General features: G+C 34.7%; 1 protein-coding gene across 2 annotated transcripts in view; it reads left to right on the top strand.

The window, feature by feature from the left end:
* Positions 1–20,064, top strand: part of LOC143079711 (uncharacterized) — a 66,002-nt gene that overhangs the window by 32,465 nt on the left and 13,473 nt on the right. For both annotated transcript variants that reach the window (XM_076255235.1, XM_076255234.1), the window contains exon 4: positions 19,013–19,102. In XM_076255235.1, the coding sequence (XP_076111350.1) occupies positions 19,013–19,102 (90 nt within the window). The remainder of the gene's footprint in view (positions 1–19,012; positions 19,103–20,064) is intronic.

The raw sequence follows: 20,064 nt of genomic DNA, 5'->3' as shown, positions 1-20,064 counted from the left end.
ATAACCTACATAAAAAAATACAGAATATTAAACAGTATGCTTTATTAATACCAATTTAAAACATACATCAAAAATATCTTACAGGTCTATGTACTAGACTTACATGTCTATCACACGTCATAATAAAATACATGAAAATACATGTACCCTAGTCTTCGTACTCTACAGTATGATCAATTTTTAACAAATTTCACGGTCCATTGAACATGGAAAATGATAGAGCGAGTGGGGCATTCATGTACTTTAGACACATTCTTGTTTTCTGGATTATGTTAAAACAAAAAAATGCAATGTAGCGAAGGGGAAGAATAATTGTTGGTTGAGGCCAGAAACGTGAAAATAATGGAATTTAACAGAATGGAAACAAACGGACTTTGGAAAAAAGGGAGAGGACTTTTGATACCTTTTATGAAATTCTCCAGACATAAAATCTTTTACAAAAACTCATCCTACAACAGTTTACAAGCTGTAAATGTCCGCGATTTCGCGGGTGGTTCTAGTTATTATTTAACTTAAGTTTAAATGAGATTCGGAATAACAAAGACAATTTGGTTATTGATACAAATGTATTATTATTTGTAAAAACAAGGTTATATCATCAAGCGACACAGATCATGTCACTTTTTTGACATCTCATGGCACAAGAGCAATTAACATTTACCTTTAGTCTATGGTCAATTTTGTCAGACATAACTTTGTCTAACATTTATGGATTTTTAAAATTTCTTCTTAATGAAGAAATATCTGTAGAAAATAGTTTGATTTTGTTTGAATTTTCCCTTTTCAACTTTGAATGGGTTAAGTTTTTGGCAGTCACCAACTCTGTATTACTGGCAGCAGCTATCAAAGGCGGTCATTTACACTTTAACACTGACAGCAGCTATCATAGGCGGTCATTGTTTTGGACGTATCGATAATAAAGGCGAGTAAACACAAAAGCGTCTTCAATGCTTCGTATGCTTTACTAGAGTCTAAGATATACCAAGTGACGACTTTGCGGGCCTATTGTTACGTCAAAATGGCGGTAAAACATTAAGCAAATAAAAGAGTATAACGTGACGGTACCCAAATTGCACCTATTTTGACAGTTTTTTCATCTTCGTTTTTTTATGATAAAGACAAAAATGTCCATTCTGTGTTTATTTTGTAACCGTATCCTTCTTTATTATAAAGGTACACTAATTTGATTTTTATTCCAAATGGAATCATAGAAAAATTGGTCTAAACTGACCTCCAAACCATCAATGATTCTGAAATGAGGAGTACCCAAATTGCATCCATGCTTAAATTCACATCGTCAAAAGTCTAATAACAGAGCTTTTGTTTTATTTCTTCAAATATTTTGAACAATTGGATATTAGTCCATGCTTACTCTTCATTATTTTTTAAATGGATACTTGTAACATATTGTATTTGCTCATTTTAAAAAGATGACGTTTTGATGACGTCGCATGGCGACGTTTCAGTACATTTTGCTTTTTCAGTAAATACTTCATCTGTTGATAAATACTGTGAACGTTTTGTGCATATCTAAATAGTTTTACCTATGTTGAAAGATGTGCCTAGTATCAAATCATAAAAATACAAATTTTTTAGTCTCTATGAAATCTTGTAAGATTTTCGCTGCTCGTTTTGCTAAATAGGTGCAATTTGGGTACTCGGTGCAATTTGGGTACCGTTACGTTAGAATACTAAACTGAAACTATAACTAATTCACAACATTCTGGGGGCTGCAAAATGCAATTACTGTTCATGTATTGTTCATAAAAAGGGTATTGAAAAAACACTTTTAACAATTACAGTTCATATTTCCAATGGTACCAGTTTCACAATTGGTCTCGTGGTAATCAGTCCATTTGATGTCCGAAGTTTGAATGCTCTCACTATTCCATCATTCCCGGTGATCAAATCTTCTACAACTGCTATTTTCCACATCATTCTCGGTGAATTGTCCATGATTTGTACGACGGAACCGATTTTCACATGTGCGCTTTGGTCTCCGGCGACGCGATGAAATTAATCATGAAATTCTCTTAACACTTTCCCCCTTTCTTCCATATTGTTTACTTTCACCGTCTCCTCGAGCATTTTGGTTGAAAACGTCGCATTTCCGCACGCTATATTTAATTGGAACGTTTTGACGTCGGGCACTTGTAATCACGGGGGGGTCTCTTCCTATATAAAGGTATATACATATGTGCCGCTGGAATGGGTCCCTTTTTTGATCCGTCAAATATATCAATGGGGTGCAATTTTACCGAGGAAATATATCAATAGGTAGTAATTGACCGATTGTGATATATCAGTATATGCATATAGGTACTATTTGAGCTGATAAATATATGAATGGGTTATGATTTCGCTGTGAAATATATGTATAGGTAGGGATTTCACAATTATTCAATATATGAATGGGGGGTGTTTTTAAAATCCCAGCTGCACACCTGTACCCGAAATCCCATGTTGCGGAGTTGTGTTTAGTTTGAAAATGTACAGCGTATGTTATGTTACCGAATTTATTAGACAATATGAATAATAAAATTAAAAACTTCTGATATAAAATCGGACTTTTATGTCAATTAGTCACATAACAACACGTGTTCTTCGGTTAATTTAAGGAGAAACTGATTTTTGAGTACGTCTTTTAGAATGCCGTTGTCATAGTGAACAAAGGGGAATAATCCAAGAACCTCCTAAAAGAAGGTCGGCCTATTTCGATCCCAAACATGCAATGAAATATTATCAACCGATCGAAAAAAACAAACTAAATCAATTGAAAATTTTAACCATGCAGTTAAACCACTCTGATAAACGGTACTGTTTGTGTAAGGCAAAGCTAATTAATAAAAAAAAAAAAAAAAAGAAGAAGAGATTCCTGCAATTGATACATGTATTTAATACAGTAATATTTTTATCTACTTCACAGATAAATCAACTATACATGTATATCAACAAAAGTGGACAAACATTAATAATTTAAAGTCATACAATTTATATAGAAAAGAATGGAATAGAATAGTCTTATCTGCCAAATTAAGTATGAATGACATTAAATTTTACAAAAAACATTTTTTTTTCTTTGATATTTTGCATACTGGTATTCTTTACAATACTTTGAAGGCACTTCTTAACACATTAACAATATAAGTAAATTGAAAGATTTTTAAAGTTCAAAATCATTGATTAATTTGCCAAACAAACCACAAATATTTAACAGGAAATTTACAAATATTGTTGTTGATTAAAAAAAAATCATGATAAATTTTAGTATGATTATTGATTATCAAGCTTGGATTTACATAGATCTATTCTTTATTTCAGTTTAAGGTTATTAATATCAAATTTAGGGATTAAGTAATCATAAAATACAGTTCATAATTTCACAGCTTCACTCTTCCATAACAACAACACCAATGACAGCATGGAACCTTCTATGGCATTCAAAACTACATAAATGTTTATCACATTTATTACATCCATGGATTGTCTCTTTCCTTTTTTTTCACCATGTTTTGTACAAAATTTACAAGTTGATTTTTTTCTTTTTAATCTGGTATGTTTATGCAAGTTAGGGTTGCTCATGTTCATTGGGTATACCACCAAAGCTGGGGTTTTCTTTTTAGTGTAGGAGTAACCATTAACATGTTCTTGGATTAATTTGCACTTCTCATAAGTGCAAATTGGAACCACACTTTTTTTTGTCGTAGAATCATCAAATTTGGCAATAATGTACCTCTGGGGATAAATAACACAATACAAAAATAAATTTGATATGGCTCGCCCGGTTCGGCAACTGGAGCGAAAACAGTGACAAAATCCTGTAGGATATTTTTTTCTCCCATAGGATTTTTAAAAATCCTACCGGATTTTGAGAAATCCTATAGGATAAAGTCATAATCCCGTAGGATATTTTAAATATCCTATGGGATATATAAATCCTATCGGATTTATTTATCCTATAGGAAAATTTATCTCCTATGGGATTAAATTAATATCCTATGGGATTTAAAATCCTGTAGGATTTTCAAAAAAAGTGTTAAATCCGATAGGATTTTTTTTATCCTATAGGATTATCATGAAAGACTTTTTGACAGAAACTAATGTCCCTTAGGATATTTTTTTCTCCTAAGGGATTTATTTTGTCCTGTGGGATGTTTTTTCTCCCATGGGATATTTTTTTCTCCTACCGGATTTTTTTCTCTCCCTTAGGATAAATTTTGTCCTGTAAGATATTTTGTTTTCCCTTAGGATTAACTTTGTCCTATAGGATTATTTTTTCTCCCATAGGATTAAATTTTGATACGTTTTGTCATCTAAGATGGATTCGTCAGTTTTGTTGGTATCTTACAAACGTTAACAATTGTTGCTACATAGATATTGATCACTACGTAGCTACTACGATATTGAACTCAACCTTTGTATTTAGCCTAGCTGCTACATAGATATTGATACCAGGGATCAGTTCAATATCGTAGCAGCTACGTAGCGACTATGTAGCTGCTATCAAAATCTAAGTAATAACTAGTCTATAGCTACACGTTCAATAGTCAATATCTTATCGGCTATATAGGGCTATGTAGATTTATGACTTTTGAACGGGTGGCTAGCCTAGCTGCTACATAGATATTAATAGCAGCTAAGCTAGCTTCTCGTTCAATAGTCATAAATTTACGTCGCACTACGTAGCTGCTACGATATTGAACGCAACCCTGAAAAGGGTCGTTATAGTTTCAATAATTATCGAAACGGATACTAGTACATGGAAATATTACTTTATAGGATTGTGCAAATCTTGCCTTCGTATATGGTTTTCATGATATTAATTATTAATGAGTCTGTTTAATAAATGTTGTTTGTTTTACGTCCTGTGGCAAATATTACATGTATGTTCATAACGAGAACACAATAGGTAGGCTTTTCATAGCAAATATAAAAGGTCGACTGAGAGAATGGACATGGAACTTGGAATGGTAATGCAAAATGAGGATATATTGAATAAAAAACAGAGCTGCCTCAATTAATTGTGCAAGAGTACCAAATGTGCAGAAGTCTTCCGTGCATGAAATCTATGCTTAAATCGACCATCGTTTTTCAAGTACAGTTTTTAATAATATCAACTGGTTAAATGCATTTTGATGGCTTAAATAAAAGGGAGAGTTCTTTGACATTGGATTATTTATAGCACTTTAGTTTTTTTGGTATGATACTATATTTCAGATTTCTCTTGGTTATGTTTTTGCACTTAGTGCGGGAAATCGTGGGTTCAAATCCCGGCCTGGTCAATCCAAATACGTCAACATTTAAAATTGCTGTTCCTCCGCTAAGCAAGTGGAATTAATAATTTAATTACACCTCTCCTCCATTACATGATATATCTGTAAAAAAAAACTGGTATGCTCGAGTGGCTAAATGATGTCCAAATGCGGAGTGTTACCTTGTGAACTAGAACGTTAAAAATCTTTCTCGACACTATCAGTCTAGAACAGGGTTCATATTCAGTATAACATTTGGAACTTGAATTTGTCTCTGGACAGGTCTGGATATAAGGCATATTCAACGTTCATTATATATCTACTAAATCGTTAATAAATAGAGAAGTATTTTCCTTGTACTGATTTTTATTTCATGTACTTGGTTTGATTTCCACGAATTGATATTATAAAAATGGTATGGTTAAACTTTTCACAAAATATGTATGTGCCTTTTGTGATATTTTTAATGGCAGGTAATATGAAATTAGCTCCTTACTTTATTTATACATGGAACGTTTTTGTTTGGCTTGATAAGGTGTATAGGGATCTCTCTATAATAAAAAAAAACCCAAAAAGACTGTAAAAAAAACTTTCAATATCTTGATTGTCTGTGTTGTTGGGTTGTTGTCTCATCAATATTTACTCTTAATCCCTTTTTTAAAATAAAAATATCTTCACGGAAAGCAAGCTATACTAAATAAAAAAATAAAAAACACTTATGTACGATTTTCAAAGTTGTTTAAGTAATTGTAGTGTATTGGATATACCCGTTGGACGCATGTTTCTGTCTTGTCATTACTTTCAATGAAAAGCTGGTGGTATTCTTAGCCCCAACACGATGTGTTGTTTTAAAATTGCTTCTGATTTTATTCACAGTTTTTGTTCAGATGGTGTCACAGTCATGTCTCAGTACCCAACAAGTCGGTTGAGTACAGGAACCCTGATGAGTTCAAAATGATGAGTCCTCTATGCAGAAAGAAAATTCCGCACATAGAGGCGGGCCTCTTTTGGTCACTAAACAATAATGAATAATAGTTCAGAGAAATGGTTGCTACACTAAACACTAAAATGCACTTTTGAACTTAAATTGAAAAAAAGCACATGAGATTACCAAAGGATAAAGGTTTCTGCTTTGAGACAGGCGATGGATGTATACTCATGACTTTTGATATCTCAACCGGCCCCTATTCCTTTAGCAAATGAGGAATAAACAACCACAATGCATTAAACAAGAGAAAACTCGATTTAAAAGAAGCCAGAGTCAAATGTAGAAATAGGTAACAGAAGAAACTACGCAAATGGCAATAATAAACATAAAATAACAAACGGACCAGTAGCAGTAACTCAATGCAAGCTCCATGTTTGAAGTACACTTATCGGTAATTTGTGTCATTGGTAGAAAAATTAACAATTCTTAAACAATAATATCTGGGAATATTTGGTCTGCTCCAATAAAATAATATCCTTACCTACTACAAAAACATATAAAACTATTCTCTGTTCTTTGGTTGAGTTCACAAATAGATTTTTCTCTAAGATATTTCATTCTCCCATAGGATATTTGTTTCTCCTATAGGATATTTATTTCTCCTATAGGATATTTCTTTCTCCCATAGGATTTTTTTTCTCTCTTATGAGTTGCTTTGATCTCCCATAGGATTTTTAATCTCCCTTAGCATTTTTAATCTCCCTTAGCATTTTTAATCTCCCTTAGGATTTATTTATTACCTTTAGGATTTATTTATTACCCTTAGGATTCTTTTTTATCCCACAGGATATTTTTTCTGTTATGAAATCCCTTAGGATATTTATTAATCCTATCGGATATTTTTAATCCCATGGGATTATTTTATTAGACTAATATCCTGTAGGATAAAAAATATCCTATAGGAAATGCTTTTATTTTTCCTAAGGGATTTTTTTAATCCTAAGGGCGAAACTATATCCTATAGGATATTTTTATTCTCCCTTAGGATTTAAATATCCTGTAGGATATAAAAAATATCCTATGGGATTATGACTTTATCCTATAGGATTTTTAAAAATCCTATGGGAGAAAAAAATATCCTACAGGATTTTGTCACTATTTTCACTCCAGTTGCCGAACCGGGCGAGCCACACCAATTTTTTTTTTGTATTGTGTTATTTATCCCCAGAGGTACATTATTGCCAAATTTGATGATTCTACGACAAAAAAAAGTGTGGTTCCAATTTGCACTTATGAGAAGTGCAAATTAATCCAAGAACATGTTCACTGATTAAATGTCCAACCAAATTTATCCGGAAATCAAGCTGAGTTTTCTTTTCCACCTGATTGAAGTGGTCATACAAAACAAAGCCATTTATAATACAAATATTGGTGAGAAATTTATACAAAAATTTCCACCACTTTTTAGAGCTCCTTCCAACAGGATATTTTGACCGAAGTTGGTCACAAATATCAACACCACGAAAGTTTGCCTGGTAATTCGTGATAATCCGTGGTCTGGTGATCTGTTTCATAGTACCATCTTTTTGTCTCCTTTCAGTAACGTCACTCTAAAACAAAAAGTATACATCAATAAATACATTATGTGAGTACATGTTTTATGTGATATGGGTATCTCATTTATACATGTATTTTATGTAAATTTGGATTTCAGTTGGCAGTTTAAACTTGTTTGCTAACCTTAAAATTTTGTTTGAAGCATGTGGCTTCATATATGAGTATAACCTTCAACCTTTTGTCACTTGGATGAATAGTTGTCTCATTGTACTCATACCAGCATGGCATATCTTATTTACATGTATATATATAACAAAGTTTTCACAAATTAAATATTAATGTCATAAAATTGTTTTGTGCTTTTTATACCAAGTCTTATTTTGGCTACATTGTGTTAATGTAATGTAAAAAGGGGGGGAAGTTTCCTGTAAAATTCAATACCTGTTATTATGATATTTATTTTTTAAGTGTACAAATACATGTACACATAATTAATATGGACCATGAATGTACCTCATCTATAGACTGATTTGTTGACAACAGGGAGACATGTTTTTTATCCATCCACACAACTGCCACTAAGTTCCGACACTGTCGCCCAACATACTGTCCTTGCTCCAATCTGATAGGAAAGTTCTTTAGCTCTTCTGGAAACTGCCTACGATTCTTTCGTATGGTACCACACATGTAAATCCCATTCTCTAACAGGTTGAGAGCAAGTGGAATGGATGTAAAAAAAACTATCAAAGTAAACATGATGGAATTTTCCCTTCAGTTCTTCACTCAACTTTGTTATAACATGGTATGACAAACTTTTACCATTATTTGGATTGGAGCCTTTCCCAAGGTAAACATCAAATTCATGGCAGTATCCTGAAAATTAAATAAGTTATAACAATTAAATTTGATGAATATATTACATAATATACATATGTACATGTATTATAAAAACAATCCAACTGAATGCAAGTTACAAGTAAATGTTTTGATTTATAAGGGATCAACATGATCAAGGATAAAACATTTTTAATTTAAATTGAATTAATTGTATTAAAACATAGTTGATTGATTGTTTGCTGCTTAATGTCCAGTCACGCATTCATCATCATGACATGGATTATCAGGAAGAGTAAACGTCAATTGAAAAAAATATCTGGTAATCAAAGGTTTTATATCTAACATGTCTAATATGTATAACATGATTGAGTGAAAAGTGCATGTCAAAACCAAAACCTTTTATATATAATACATTTGTATAATATTACAAATTGTGAACATGTAAGTACCTGAAGTTGTGTCACATCTCATCCACACCTTGATACCCCACTTTACTGGCTTTGAGGGAACATACTGCTTTGCAGAAAATCTACCCTTGTAGGGAATCATTGCCTCGTCAATGCTTTGGTTCTGCCTAGGTTTATTAGCTACTCGACATCTTTCAAGTACAGAGTCTATCATAGGCCTAATTCTGGCAAGTTTGTCAGTAGAATCCGCCTCTGGCTCATTCACATGTAAATACTTTGTCAGCTTTTCATATCTTTTTACAGGCATGACATCTTTTACACCTCCATTAGCAAGGAATTTATTTGTCGACCATAAAAACTTGTAGTCAGGAACTTGTATAATCTCCATTAGAATTAGGATACCTAGTAAAGATAAAATATACACTTTTACCTTTTTGTAATAAAAAATATTACTTTAATATCACTTTTAAATATACATCATGTACATGTGGATATACTAGGTTGTGCATACATATCTGGACATGTAAAAGTTCTGTGAAGTTTTATAATGTAGCCTACATGCATAGAGTACTAAACCTACTTCTACTTTCGAGAATTATAAAAAAAAATGTAACGTCTAACGAGCAAACACAATTTTAAGATGACAGACATGTATAAAGGCATGTAAAAACCAATAAATATTGTAAATAAGAGCATGTTGTATGAGTGCTAATGAAACAACTCTCAATTCAAGTCACAATGAATAAAACAGTTAATAATAATGGGTCAACATAGTGACACAGCCTTCAACAAAGAGCCAAGGCTTACATTTTTTATACCAAACAGCAAGCTATAAAGGACCCAAAAAATGAAAAACAAAGGTCTAATCTACATGTATATACAGCATGAGAAAGGAGAAACATATATGAACCGCATCAACAAACGAAAACTACTGAACAACAGGTTTGTGCATAAGCAGGGCATAGAAATGAATACATGTACATGTATTTATACAAGTTTAAAGAGAATTTACTACACATTTCAATTTTAATTTTCATATTATCAACCAACCTTACAATTGTACACGTATAACCATTGGTAGTTTCTAGGGATATTTTTTTCACTTACCTAAATACGCAGACATTTCAGCGAAATCTGTCTCCGTCCAGTTTGTGTCATTTCGTCCCGCTAGTTGCTGTTTTCGTGTTGCATTTAGGTTGGTCTCTTGAACAAGTTTACTAATCATTTCTGTTGTAAAGAAGGTGTTAAAACACTCCAGTTCACTAACATCAGCATTCAATAAGACCTGAGGTCCGGTACTTTCGTTAAACTGTCGAACATTTACATCTTGATTGGCCTCGCTCCATATTATCTCATTCATGTCAGTATCATCATTTCCATCCTCTTGGTCCTGCACGATTTCATCATCAATATCATCTTCCTCATCGCTAACTAACGGTACATCTATATCGGATACATTCCCGTTATCCTCACCTTCAATGCTTTCATCGTCTGACGTATTTTGAAGGGCTGGTCCAGACACAATTTGTTCCCAAACATCCCATACACTCGGCCTGCTGGAGGCCGCCATATTTGTTATTGTCGTCTGTTATTACATGTGAGAATCTCATGAATATTCATTGATTAAGTGTATAATTACCGCACATATCCTTCGATAAGCACTGATAGTTGTCTCGTTTATTGATTTTTAAATGTCACAACATTTAATTGTACGTTAAATTTTTACATTAACGTTTTCAAGACAAAATATATGAAAAGCGTAGGAAAGCGTAGTTGCGGGGGAAGGGGATAAGCGTAAAAGGCGTATACGCGGTGTAAGGGGATAAGCGTAAAAAGCGTATATGCGTGGTAAAGTTTAATCCGGTGAGGTATTCCATTCTCCATCCTTTTGCAAAGTTTTCAATTAAAGTTACTTTATGGTTGTAACGTTTGTTTGCTTCTGTAAAACCAAAATTTGAATAATGGACCTCTGAATCAGAATTGTTCTCTTGCGATAATCTTCTTCCCTGCAGTAGATGTGACGGCGTTAGCGGCTCTGGATCTCGGATGTCGGACGACACATATGTAATCGGACGATCGTTGCTTACACGTTCAATTTCTATCAAAGTTGTTCGTAATACGTCAGAACTTACTTGAGATTTCCCGAGCAGTGGCGGATGCAGGAATTTTCGAAAGGGGGGGTGCTAGCCCAGGGCAAAGGGGGGGTGCAGGGGGGGTGCAAACATATGTCCCGATTCAAATGCATTGATCGGCCAAAATAAAGGGGGGTGCGGACCCCCGGAACCCCCCCTCTGGATCCGCCACTGCCGAGCACTTTTTTTAATGTCGTTTTCGTAATTCCAACTAGTCTCTCCCACCATCCACCGTAGCACGGTGCTGCTTTCAGGAATAAAGTTCCAATTAATCTGAATGCTCATTTCCTCGGAATGTCATGTGAGGCGGAAACAAAAGTTAGTGCATTGTCGGAATAAACAGTACTGGGAATTCCTCTCCTACTAACGAATTGTCTAAACGCTAATTTGAATGATTCGATTGTCTTATCTGTAACAAGTTCTAGGTGTACGGCATGAATACAAGCACATGTGAATAGGCAAATATACGATTTTGTATAACAAGTCCATTATTTTTAACGAATAGTGGTCCAGCGAAATCAACACCAGTTGTCGTAAACGGAATCATATCGGTGACTCTATCCTTTGGTAGCAGAGGCGAAATTTGCTGTGGAAATGCTTTTCCGGTCACTTTTCGGCACTTTACACATTTCTAAACGATGTGGTTAACGCATTGTCTAATGGAAGGTATCCAATATGATTGGTCGATTTCATCTTTCGTAATATATTTTCCGTGTCTAGCATATTTCCTCAAGTTATACGGTCGCTTACTTTTACATATATTCACAAATTTAAACACGTAGCATGTAACTCGTAGTAACTTCTTCAATGACAAGAATCTTGATAGATGGATTATTTTCGAAATTCCATTTAATACACACGGTTTTATCTTTTCGCTGTCATCTGTTGTCGTTAACAAAAGAGTCTCTTGTTTAACTTGTGGGGTCCAGGTAGGCCAACTGTTCTCATCCGATATCCATGACGGTCCTTGCATCCACAAAGTCGACTCCTTGAATTGCGTTGATAATATTCCTCGAGTTTGAAGGTCGGCTGGATTTGATTCTGTTGGTACGTATTTCCAGTCATAATTTTGTGTCGTTTCTTTAATTTCTAGCACACGATTCTGAACAAATCTTCCAAACGATTTGAAAGACGAAATCCAGTGCAGAACGATCTGACTGTCACTTCATAATACTGAGCGTTGTGGTTTAAGGGTTTTCGTGAGGTTTTTAGCCATTCGAGCTCCTATTACTGCAGCCATCAATTCTAGCTTCGGTAATCTCAATATGGCGAGCGGAGCGATCCGGTTTTTTGCAACTACGAGAGAAGAAGTGTTTCCTTTACATAAGTAGGCACTGGCTCCATAAGCGCGTTGACTGGCATCAACAAAGACATGCAATGTTATTTTCTCATTACTTTCGTTCTCATTTTGATCATTAAAATAATGTCGCCGATTTTCGCATAACAGTTACATCTCGGATGTCATCTAAAATTTCACACCATGATTTGACTATGTTGCTAGGTAACACCTGGTCCTAATCGTATCCCTCTTTCTATAATGTTTGTATCAGTAGCTTAGCTCTTACAGTCACTGGTCCAAGAATTCCGAGTGGGTCGTAAATTGACGATGATTTACGCAATACTTCTCTCTTTGTTGCTTGTGAATTATCAATATCTAAACGATCTTCATTTAATTAAGCAAATGTCAATATGTCTGACTTCGCATCCCAATGCATTCCAAGAATTTTAATCTCGCTATCCTTATCAAGTACGTTTGCCTTTGTAGCTTCGTTGCTAAATTGATTGCTATTTGACTTCCATGTTCTCAAATTGAATCCTGCATTTGTCATGAGTTCTCTAGATTCTTCAAAGAAAAATAAGGCGGCTTCTTCCGTATTAACACTTGTAAGTACTTTGTCTACATACAAATCACGCTTGAGTATTTCAGCAGTAGCACTTTTAACCGTTGATAAATGTTTCAATAATGTACCGTTAAGAATAAATGGCGAACATGTCGCTCCGAATAAAATTACCTTGAATCTGTAAGTCTTGAGTTCACTCTTGGGGTTGCTTGGATCTCTAAGCCAGAAAAATCGGGTGGAATCGCGGTCTTCTTCGTCTAGTCCAATCTGGAGGAATGCTTTTTTAATATCAGTTGTTAAGGCGTATTTCCCGTAGAGGAATCTTGTAAGTATATCTGTTAGCTTATTGAGCTGCGGCGGTGCAGAAGAAAGGCAATCATTTAAGCTGGGTGATTCTGAATCTTGACGACAACTGCAATCATATACTATATGTATCAGTGTAGTCGATGAATCTTTTTTCACTGGGTGGTGCAGAGTATAATGCACTCGATTAATAGTCTCATCCGGAGTTTCAACCTTCTCTATAAAACCTCGATTTTCTTGGTCGTTGATAATGTTACCGTATATCTTAAGCATCTCTGGTTCTTTAGCAAGTCGGTTTATCATGTTGTATGTTCTCTTTCTGACGATCTTCTCGTTGCTAGGCAACTCTGGATGTTCCTGTTTCCATGGGAACTTGGCGATGTACCTATTGTCTTTCAAATGAATATTATTTTCTTGGTATTAAGTGGTCATTTCTTGTAAGTCCGTTTTCGCTTTCACTTCACTGTCCTTTTCTGTTCCTATGGATTCGATTTCCCAAAATTTATGTATTTCACATTCTTCAAGTCTGTGTGGAGTCAACATATTCATAATCGATGACGTTGATTGATTAGTACTGTTAGAGTTCATTTGTATAGGTCCTGAGAGCAAGTATCCAACTTTAGACTGTACAGCTGAACCTTTAATTACTCTGTCTCCAACTATATCCCAATAATAATCGGCGCCAACTAAGACTGATATCTCAAAATCCTCGTCCTGTAAAGCTGGGTGGGCTAACTTCAATCCATTTAAATGCGGAAAACTCGACTGGTTCCTTGCGTAAGTATGTATCGGATAAGCAATATGTGGTACTATAAGAACTTCAATAGGGATAAGCGTATTCGTTAGACCTTTTATATAGATAGAAGCAATTTGTAAATTTCTAACCTTCTTGTTGGATTCACCGAAACCGGATATCGTAATCGCTTATGTGGTGTCAGGTTCAATAAATCGGCCATCTCTTGAGTAATAAAACTTCGCTGGGCTCCTTCGTCGAATAGTATATTGGCGGTGTTAAAATGTGTCTTGTCATACGTGATAGGTGCTATCGCGGTTTTCAACAATACCTGCGATCTAACCGATGATGTGGATGAATGCATGCTTGCGACTGCGGCATCGGTATCTGGTTTTGATGTACTGCTATCTTTAGACTTGGTATACAAGTGTGTTTCATTCTTTGAACAAATACTAGTATGGTGTCGTTTATTACAGTTTTTACACGTTTTATCGGATTTGCAATCGGCAACTCTGTGATTTCCTAAGCAATTGAAACATGCCTGTTTTTCCTTAACAATTCGTTTTCGATCTTCAATTTCCATGACATTTTTACAAGCTAATGGAGCGTGAACTCCTGGACAAAAGATGCATGGCGTCTTGGTTGTCTCTTTTTCCTTTTTGATTAGCGTAGTTGCGATTTGTACCCATAAGGAATGCTGATGTGGGTGTGTAATTTGGCTCTTTATCATCACCATTTACCGACTGACCCGCTTCCTTAATCGTTATCTCATGTTGAATAGCTTGCCGTAACGACGGCAAGTTCCAGTTCCAGTGGGCACGTACCATGTTTTCTAGTATATTCCCAGGTAGTTTATTTAATAGTATGGGCACTAAAAGGCTTCCGAACGACTCATGAGACTCCCCTATACTTTCAAGGCCATGGATGTAGTTTTCCATGCTGTCGTAGAATTTTTTCAAATGTTGGACTAGGAAGGTTGGTTAAACTCTGCATGTATGTTTGGACTATCTTGTGTGGTTGACCGAATCTTTGTTTCAGTACATGTAATGCTTGTCCGTAATTTGTGTTAGTTATTTGTAGACCTGCTATGCATTGGGTGGCTTCTCCGAACAGTTGAGATTTCAAGTAATTAAATTTCTGTACATCGTTTAAAGACAGGTTATTGTGTACGGCAGCACTAAACGAATCACAAAAGTGTTGCCATTCTAACATATTCCCGCCGAACGTTGGTAAATTTAATTTGGAAAGTTTGTGGTACATGCTGGAGTTTGAAAAAACGGACGCTGATGTTTTTGCGTGCATGAAACTGGGCTGTGGCTGACTTTCTTGAAGATTCGTAAATTAATAAACTCGTGTAATTGGGTTTAGCAATGACTTACTTGACTGTTTGTCTGTGATTTCCGATTCCTTAATGATTTTTGAAAGTTTGGTTACAGTCATTTCTATGTCATACTTGTATCTGTCGGCTTCCTCTATTTCTTCGCTCACTTCTTCTTCTGATAGTTAGTCAACTTACTCCACAATCTTCTCGTTCAGTTGATCGATCGTTTCCTGCTTCTTAACAATAAGTCCTCGAATGGTAGAAAGTTCGCTAAAGTCATATTCCTGCAAAAGTTCCTCGGAACTCGGTTCCACTTTCTTCAGCAACTTTGTAAGAACTCCCCGATGTCCAGCTCGTCTGGTCTTCATCTTCGTTGTCGCGGTTCTCATCTTTCGTATCCTTCTGTTTTTGTCACGGCACCAATGTTTTGGACGTATCGATAATAAAGGCGAGTAAACACAAAAGCGTCTTCAATGTTTCGTATGCTTTACTAGAGTCTAAGATATACAAAGAGACGTCGGCAAGTGACGACGTTGCGGGCCTATTGTTACGTCAAAATGGCGGTAAAACGTTAAGCAAATAAAAGAGTATAGAATACTAAACTGAAACTATAACTAATTCACAACAGTCATTTACACTTTAACACTGGCAGCAGCTATCATAGGCGGTCATTTACATTTTAACACTGACAGGAGCTATCATAGGCGGTCATTTACACTTTAACACTGACAGCAGCTATCATAGGCGGTCATTTACACTTTAACACTGACAGCAGCTATCTTGGGCGGTCATTTTTACTTTAACACTGGCAGCAGCTATCATAGGCGGTCATTTACACTTTAACACTGACAGCAGCTATCATAGGCGGTCATTTACAAATTAACTGGCTATGACAGCAGCTATCATAGGCGGTCATTTACACTTTTACACTGACAGCAGCTATCATAGGCGGTCATTCACACTTTAACACTGACAGCAGCTATCATAGGCGGTCATTTACACTTTAACACTGACAGCAGCTATCATAGGGGTCATTTACACTTTAACACTGGCAGCAGCTATCATAGGCGGTCATTTACACTTTAACACTGACAGCAGCTATCATAGGCGGTCATTTTACACTTTAACACTGACAGCAGCTTTCATAGGCGGTCATTTAAGGAATAACAGTACTGTAGTTGAAGAGTTGCCACCGTCAATTGTAGATTTGTAGATCAAGGATTGATTTGCAAAAGTTAGAAAACGGGTCAGGTTAATGAGAAAATTAAAACTTTATTGAAGCACCTATGCATTTTATATGGGCAATATAATACAAAATGGCGGTTAGTATACGTCACAAAAGTCACGTGATGTCCGACTTAGTTGGATATGCTATGACAGCAGCTATCATAGGCGGTCATTTACACTTTAACACTGACAGGAGCTATCATAGGCGGTCATTTACACTTTAACACTGACAGCAGCTATCATAGGCGGTCATTTACACTTTAACACTGGCAGCAGCTATCATAGGCGATCATTTACACTTTAACACTGACAGCAGCTGTCATAGGCGGTCATTTACACTTTAACACTGACAGCATCTTTCATAGGCGATCATTTAAGGAATAACAGTACTGTAGTTGAAGAGTTGCCACCGTCAATTGTAGATTTGACGGTCGCAAATGCAGTTTTACTGGCGACGCGTAGCGGAGACTGTAAAAGGGAGATTTGCGACCGTCAAATCAAAATTGACGGTGGCATCTCTTCAACTACAGTACTGTTATTCCGATTCTAATGCATTACAAAAAGAAAAAATACGATAAAACTTGAGAAAATGTCTTAATTTGACAAATAGAAAAAAATCCGTGAAACTTCATGAATGATTTCGACGTTATACAAATGAAAACTTACAAACTAGAGGTTATTGCGTTACCTGTACGCTTCAAATTCGGATAAAATTACATAAAAACGGCGAATTCGAGGTAGGTGTTGTTTTATTTTCGATTATATAGTAGTAATCGAAAATTTGTTGATTCAGTCAATTCAAAATGGCGGGTCCCTCCTTAGTTACGCCTGGTCAACTGTGGATTTGACGGCAACTTTTAGCCAATGGAAAAAAATGTTACATCCAAATTAAATTAGAATTACACTTTAACACTGGCAGCAGCTATCATAGGCGGTCATTTACAATGTTTGTCCATTTTTTTGTTATATTAAATCTTAAAATTAGAATCATAGTCTTTTAACGTCTCTTTTTTAGTACAAATGTATCACATAAATGATTTAAAATGTGTACTTATTTTTCAAGAGATAGTTATTTTTACATAAAAATTAGGTCTAAGCAGGTAAATTCTATTTTTTACCACTTAATAAGTTGAAAAGAAAACAAAATCATGAATTCTATACGCAAAGAAAGAAACGGTTCATAAATTCATTAGCAGTGCCCGACTTAATTAAAAGGAATACTAAAAACTTATGTCACAAATTCTACAAGAAATAAAGTGATTCAAATATGATTAAAAATTTCTTATAAACAAGATTTGCATTCATACTTAGTAGAATTTATTTGTCAACTCTCTTGAAAACATACTCTACCTATCTTGAATTGAATTTCTAAATTTTTGGAAGGATTTTTAGACTTTGTTGGACTATTTTACTGCAAACTTGAAACATTTTTACCATATGATCCTTTAAGGAAAGGGGGAAAAACATACCAGTTAATTTATCCTTGTACAAATTATTATATTGGATTGATCCCACATAATCATTCTCAGTGAATACCTCCAAGAATGGCAATAAAAGCCACTTGAACGTAAATCAACCAAAAATCAATTAATCAATAATAAGGTAAATGCAGAGTAAATTGAAAACACACATGTGATAACTAAAAAGTTGTTATTGTTTGCATTTGTTTTCTGTATAGACAATTGGAATTGACTCTTAATACTAAGTATTGAAGACTTAATCACTTTGATGAGCCGCTAGTAAAAAAAACACATGTGGAGATATATAGTTGGGAAGATAAATTCGTTACACGGTGTGCTAGTGACATAATACGATATATGGGGTCACTAGCACACCGTGTAACGAATTTATCTTACTAGCGGCCTATCAAAGTGATTAAGTCTCCAATAGGACCCCATATATATCGTATTAGGTCACTAACACACCATGTATCTAATAATATACACCGTACAAGATACAGGATAATGGCATTTTTATAGTTGAAACTCCATATTTAGATTGATGATTGACAAGCCCATTCAAAGTGGAATAGAAAAATAAAAACAAAATCAGACTATTTTCGGACAGATATGCTTTGCTTTACGTCCAGCAGCAAATTAAATACATATTCAGGATGAGAACATGTTAATTATTAATGATATATGAATACTTGTCATGGTTTGTAGTAGACCCACTGGCTGTGCAGGTTTTTTTCCAGCTAGTAAACAATGTTACAATACTCACGATCAATGCACCCTTCCGAGACACATTTTTTCATTTCTGAGCTGATTTAGATTTAGGTTGAATCCAATAGGAAATCAAAGTGCAGTTGAATTATATTTGGAAAAGAATAATATATCTATGGAAATTATGGTTATCTTTTCCCTCAGAGCGATGAAACCCTTTGATATATTAAACAATTTAGTGAAATCAAACCAAACCTTTTTAAATAGCTAGTTTTCTAGAAAAAAAAATGGTTTTTTTATTTTTTTCAGTTAAAATCTCAGATTTCTCAACTAGAGACTACAAACAGAGAGTTATTATTCAGAATAGACAGTATGGCAGAATCTGAAGAGCAAGTTCATGTAAGATATTCTAAACAGGAATGTTACAAATTCCACTTTACAATAATCATTTGTAACTTATGTTTTGACAATTTTTGTTAAATCATATATTCATATCTTTTGTAAATAAAAGCATTTTTGTCACAACTGGACAATTAGGTATGCTGTTTCTATCAGGGATAGCAACAATGTGTTCAAGTTGTATTTAGGTTTGTTTAAGGTGATCCACTATAAGTAGGGCTAATGATATTTGGTATGCAATTTTTATGTCAATCCACATCAATATATCAAAGAAATGCATCCAAATTCATTCATAGAACCGAACAACTGTCACAATTTGTTTGTACGCCAAAAAAAATAATCATATGAACTATTACATTTTACAAATTAATTTCATTCTCAACCCAAAAAACATATTGTTATGGCAAATTGCTGTTTGGAAGAATATTTACATATTTTAATGCCCCATTCATGGGCATTATTTTATCTGGTCTGTGCGTCCGTTTAATAGTGTGTCCTGCTTCAGGTTAAAGTTTTTGTTAAAGTTTTTGGTCGAGGTAGTTTTTATACGACGCAAAAATTAAAAAAAAAATTGGTCGTAAATTGGTATCACGTTGTCGTTAATTCAATTTGATTTTAACAAAAATTGAATTCTTAGGGTTCTTTGATATACTGAATCTTAACATGTATTTAGAATTTTATACCATCCACAAAAAAAAATTTGGGATCGTGTAGTGGTATGATGTCGTCATCTGCATCGTCCGAAGACACATTGGTTTCCAGACAATAACTTAAAAGTTTTAAGTGAATAGATCTCTTTGAAATTTAATAAGAAAGTTCAATACCACTTAAGAAAGGTTGGGATTGATTTTGGGGATAATGGTGCCAACCGTTTAGGAATTAGGGGCCTAAAAAGGACCAAAACAAGCATTTTTCTACTTCCAGGATAACTTGTGTATTAGTATTTTCAATTGCTCTGAAAT

This window comes from Mytilus galloprovincialis, chromosome 6 (assembly GCF_965363235.1).
Source record: "Mytilus galloprovincialis chromosome 6, xbMytGall1.hap1.1, whole genome shotgun sequence".
Taxonomy (NCBI): Eukaryota; Metazoa; Mollusca; class Bivalvia; order Mytilida; family Mytilidae; genus Mytilus; species Mytilus galloprovincialis.
Note: the sequence above shows the minus strand (reverse complement) of the source record. Positions and strands in the feature narration are given on the sequence as shown.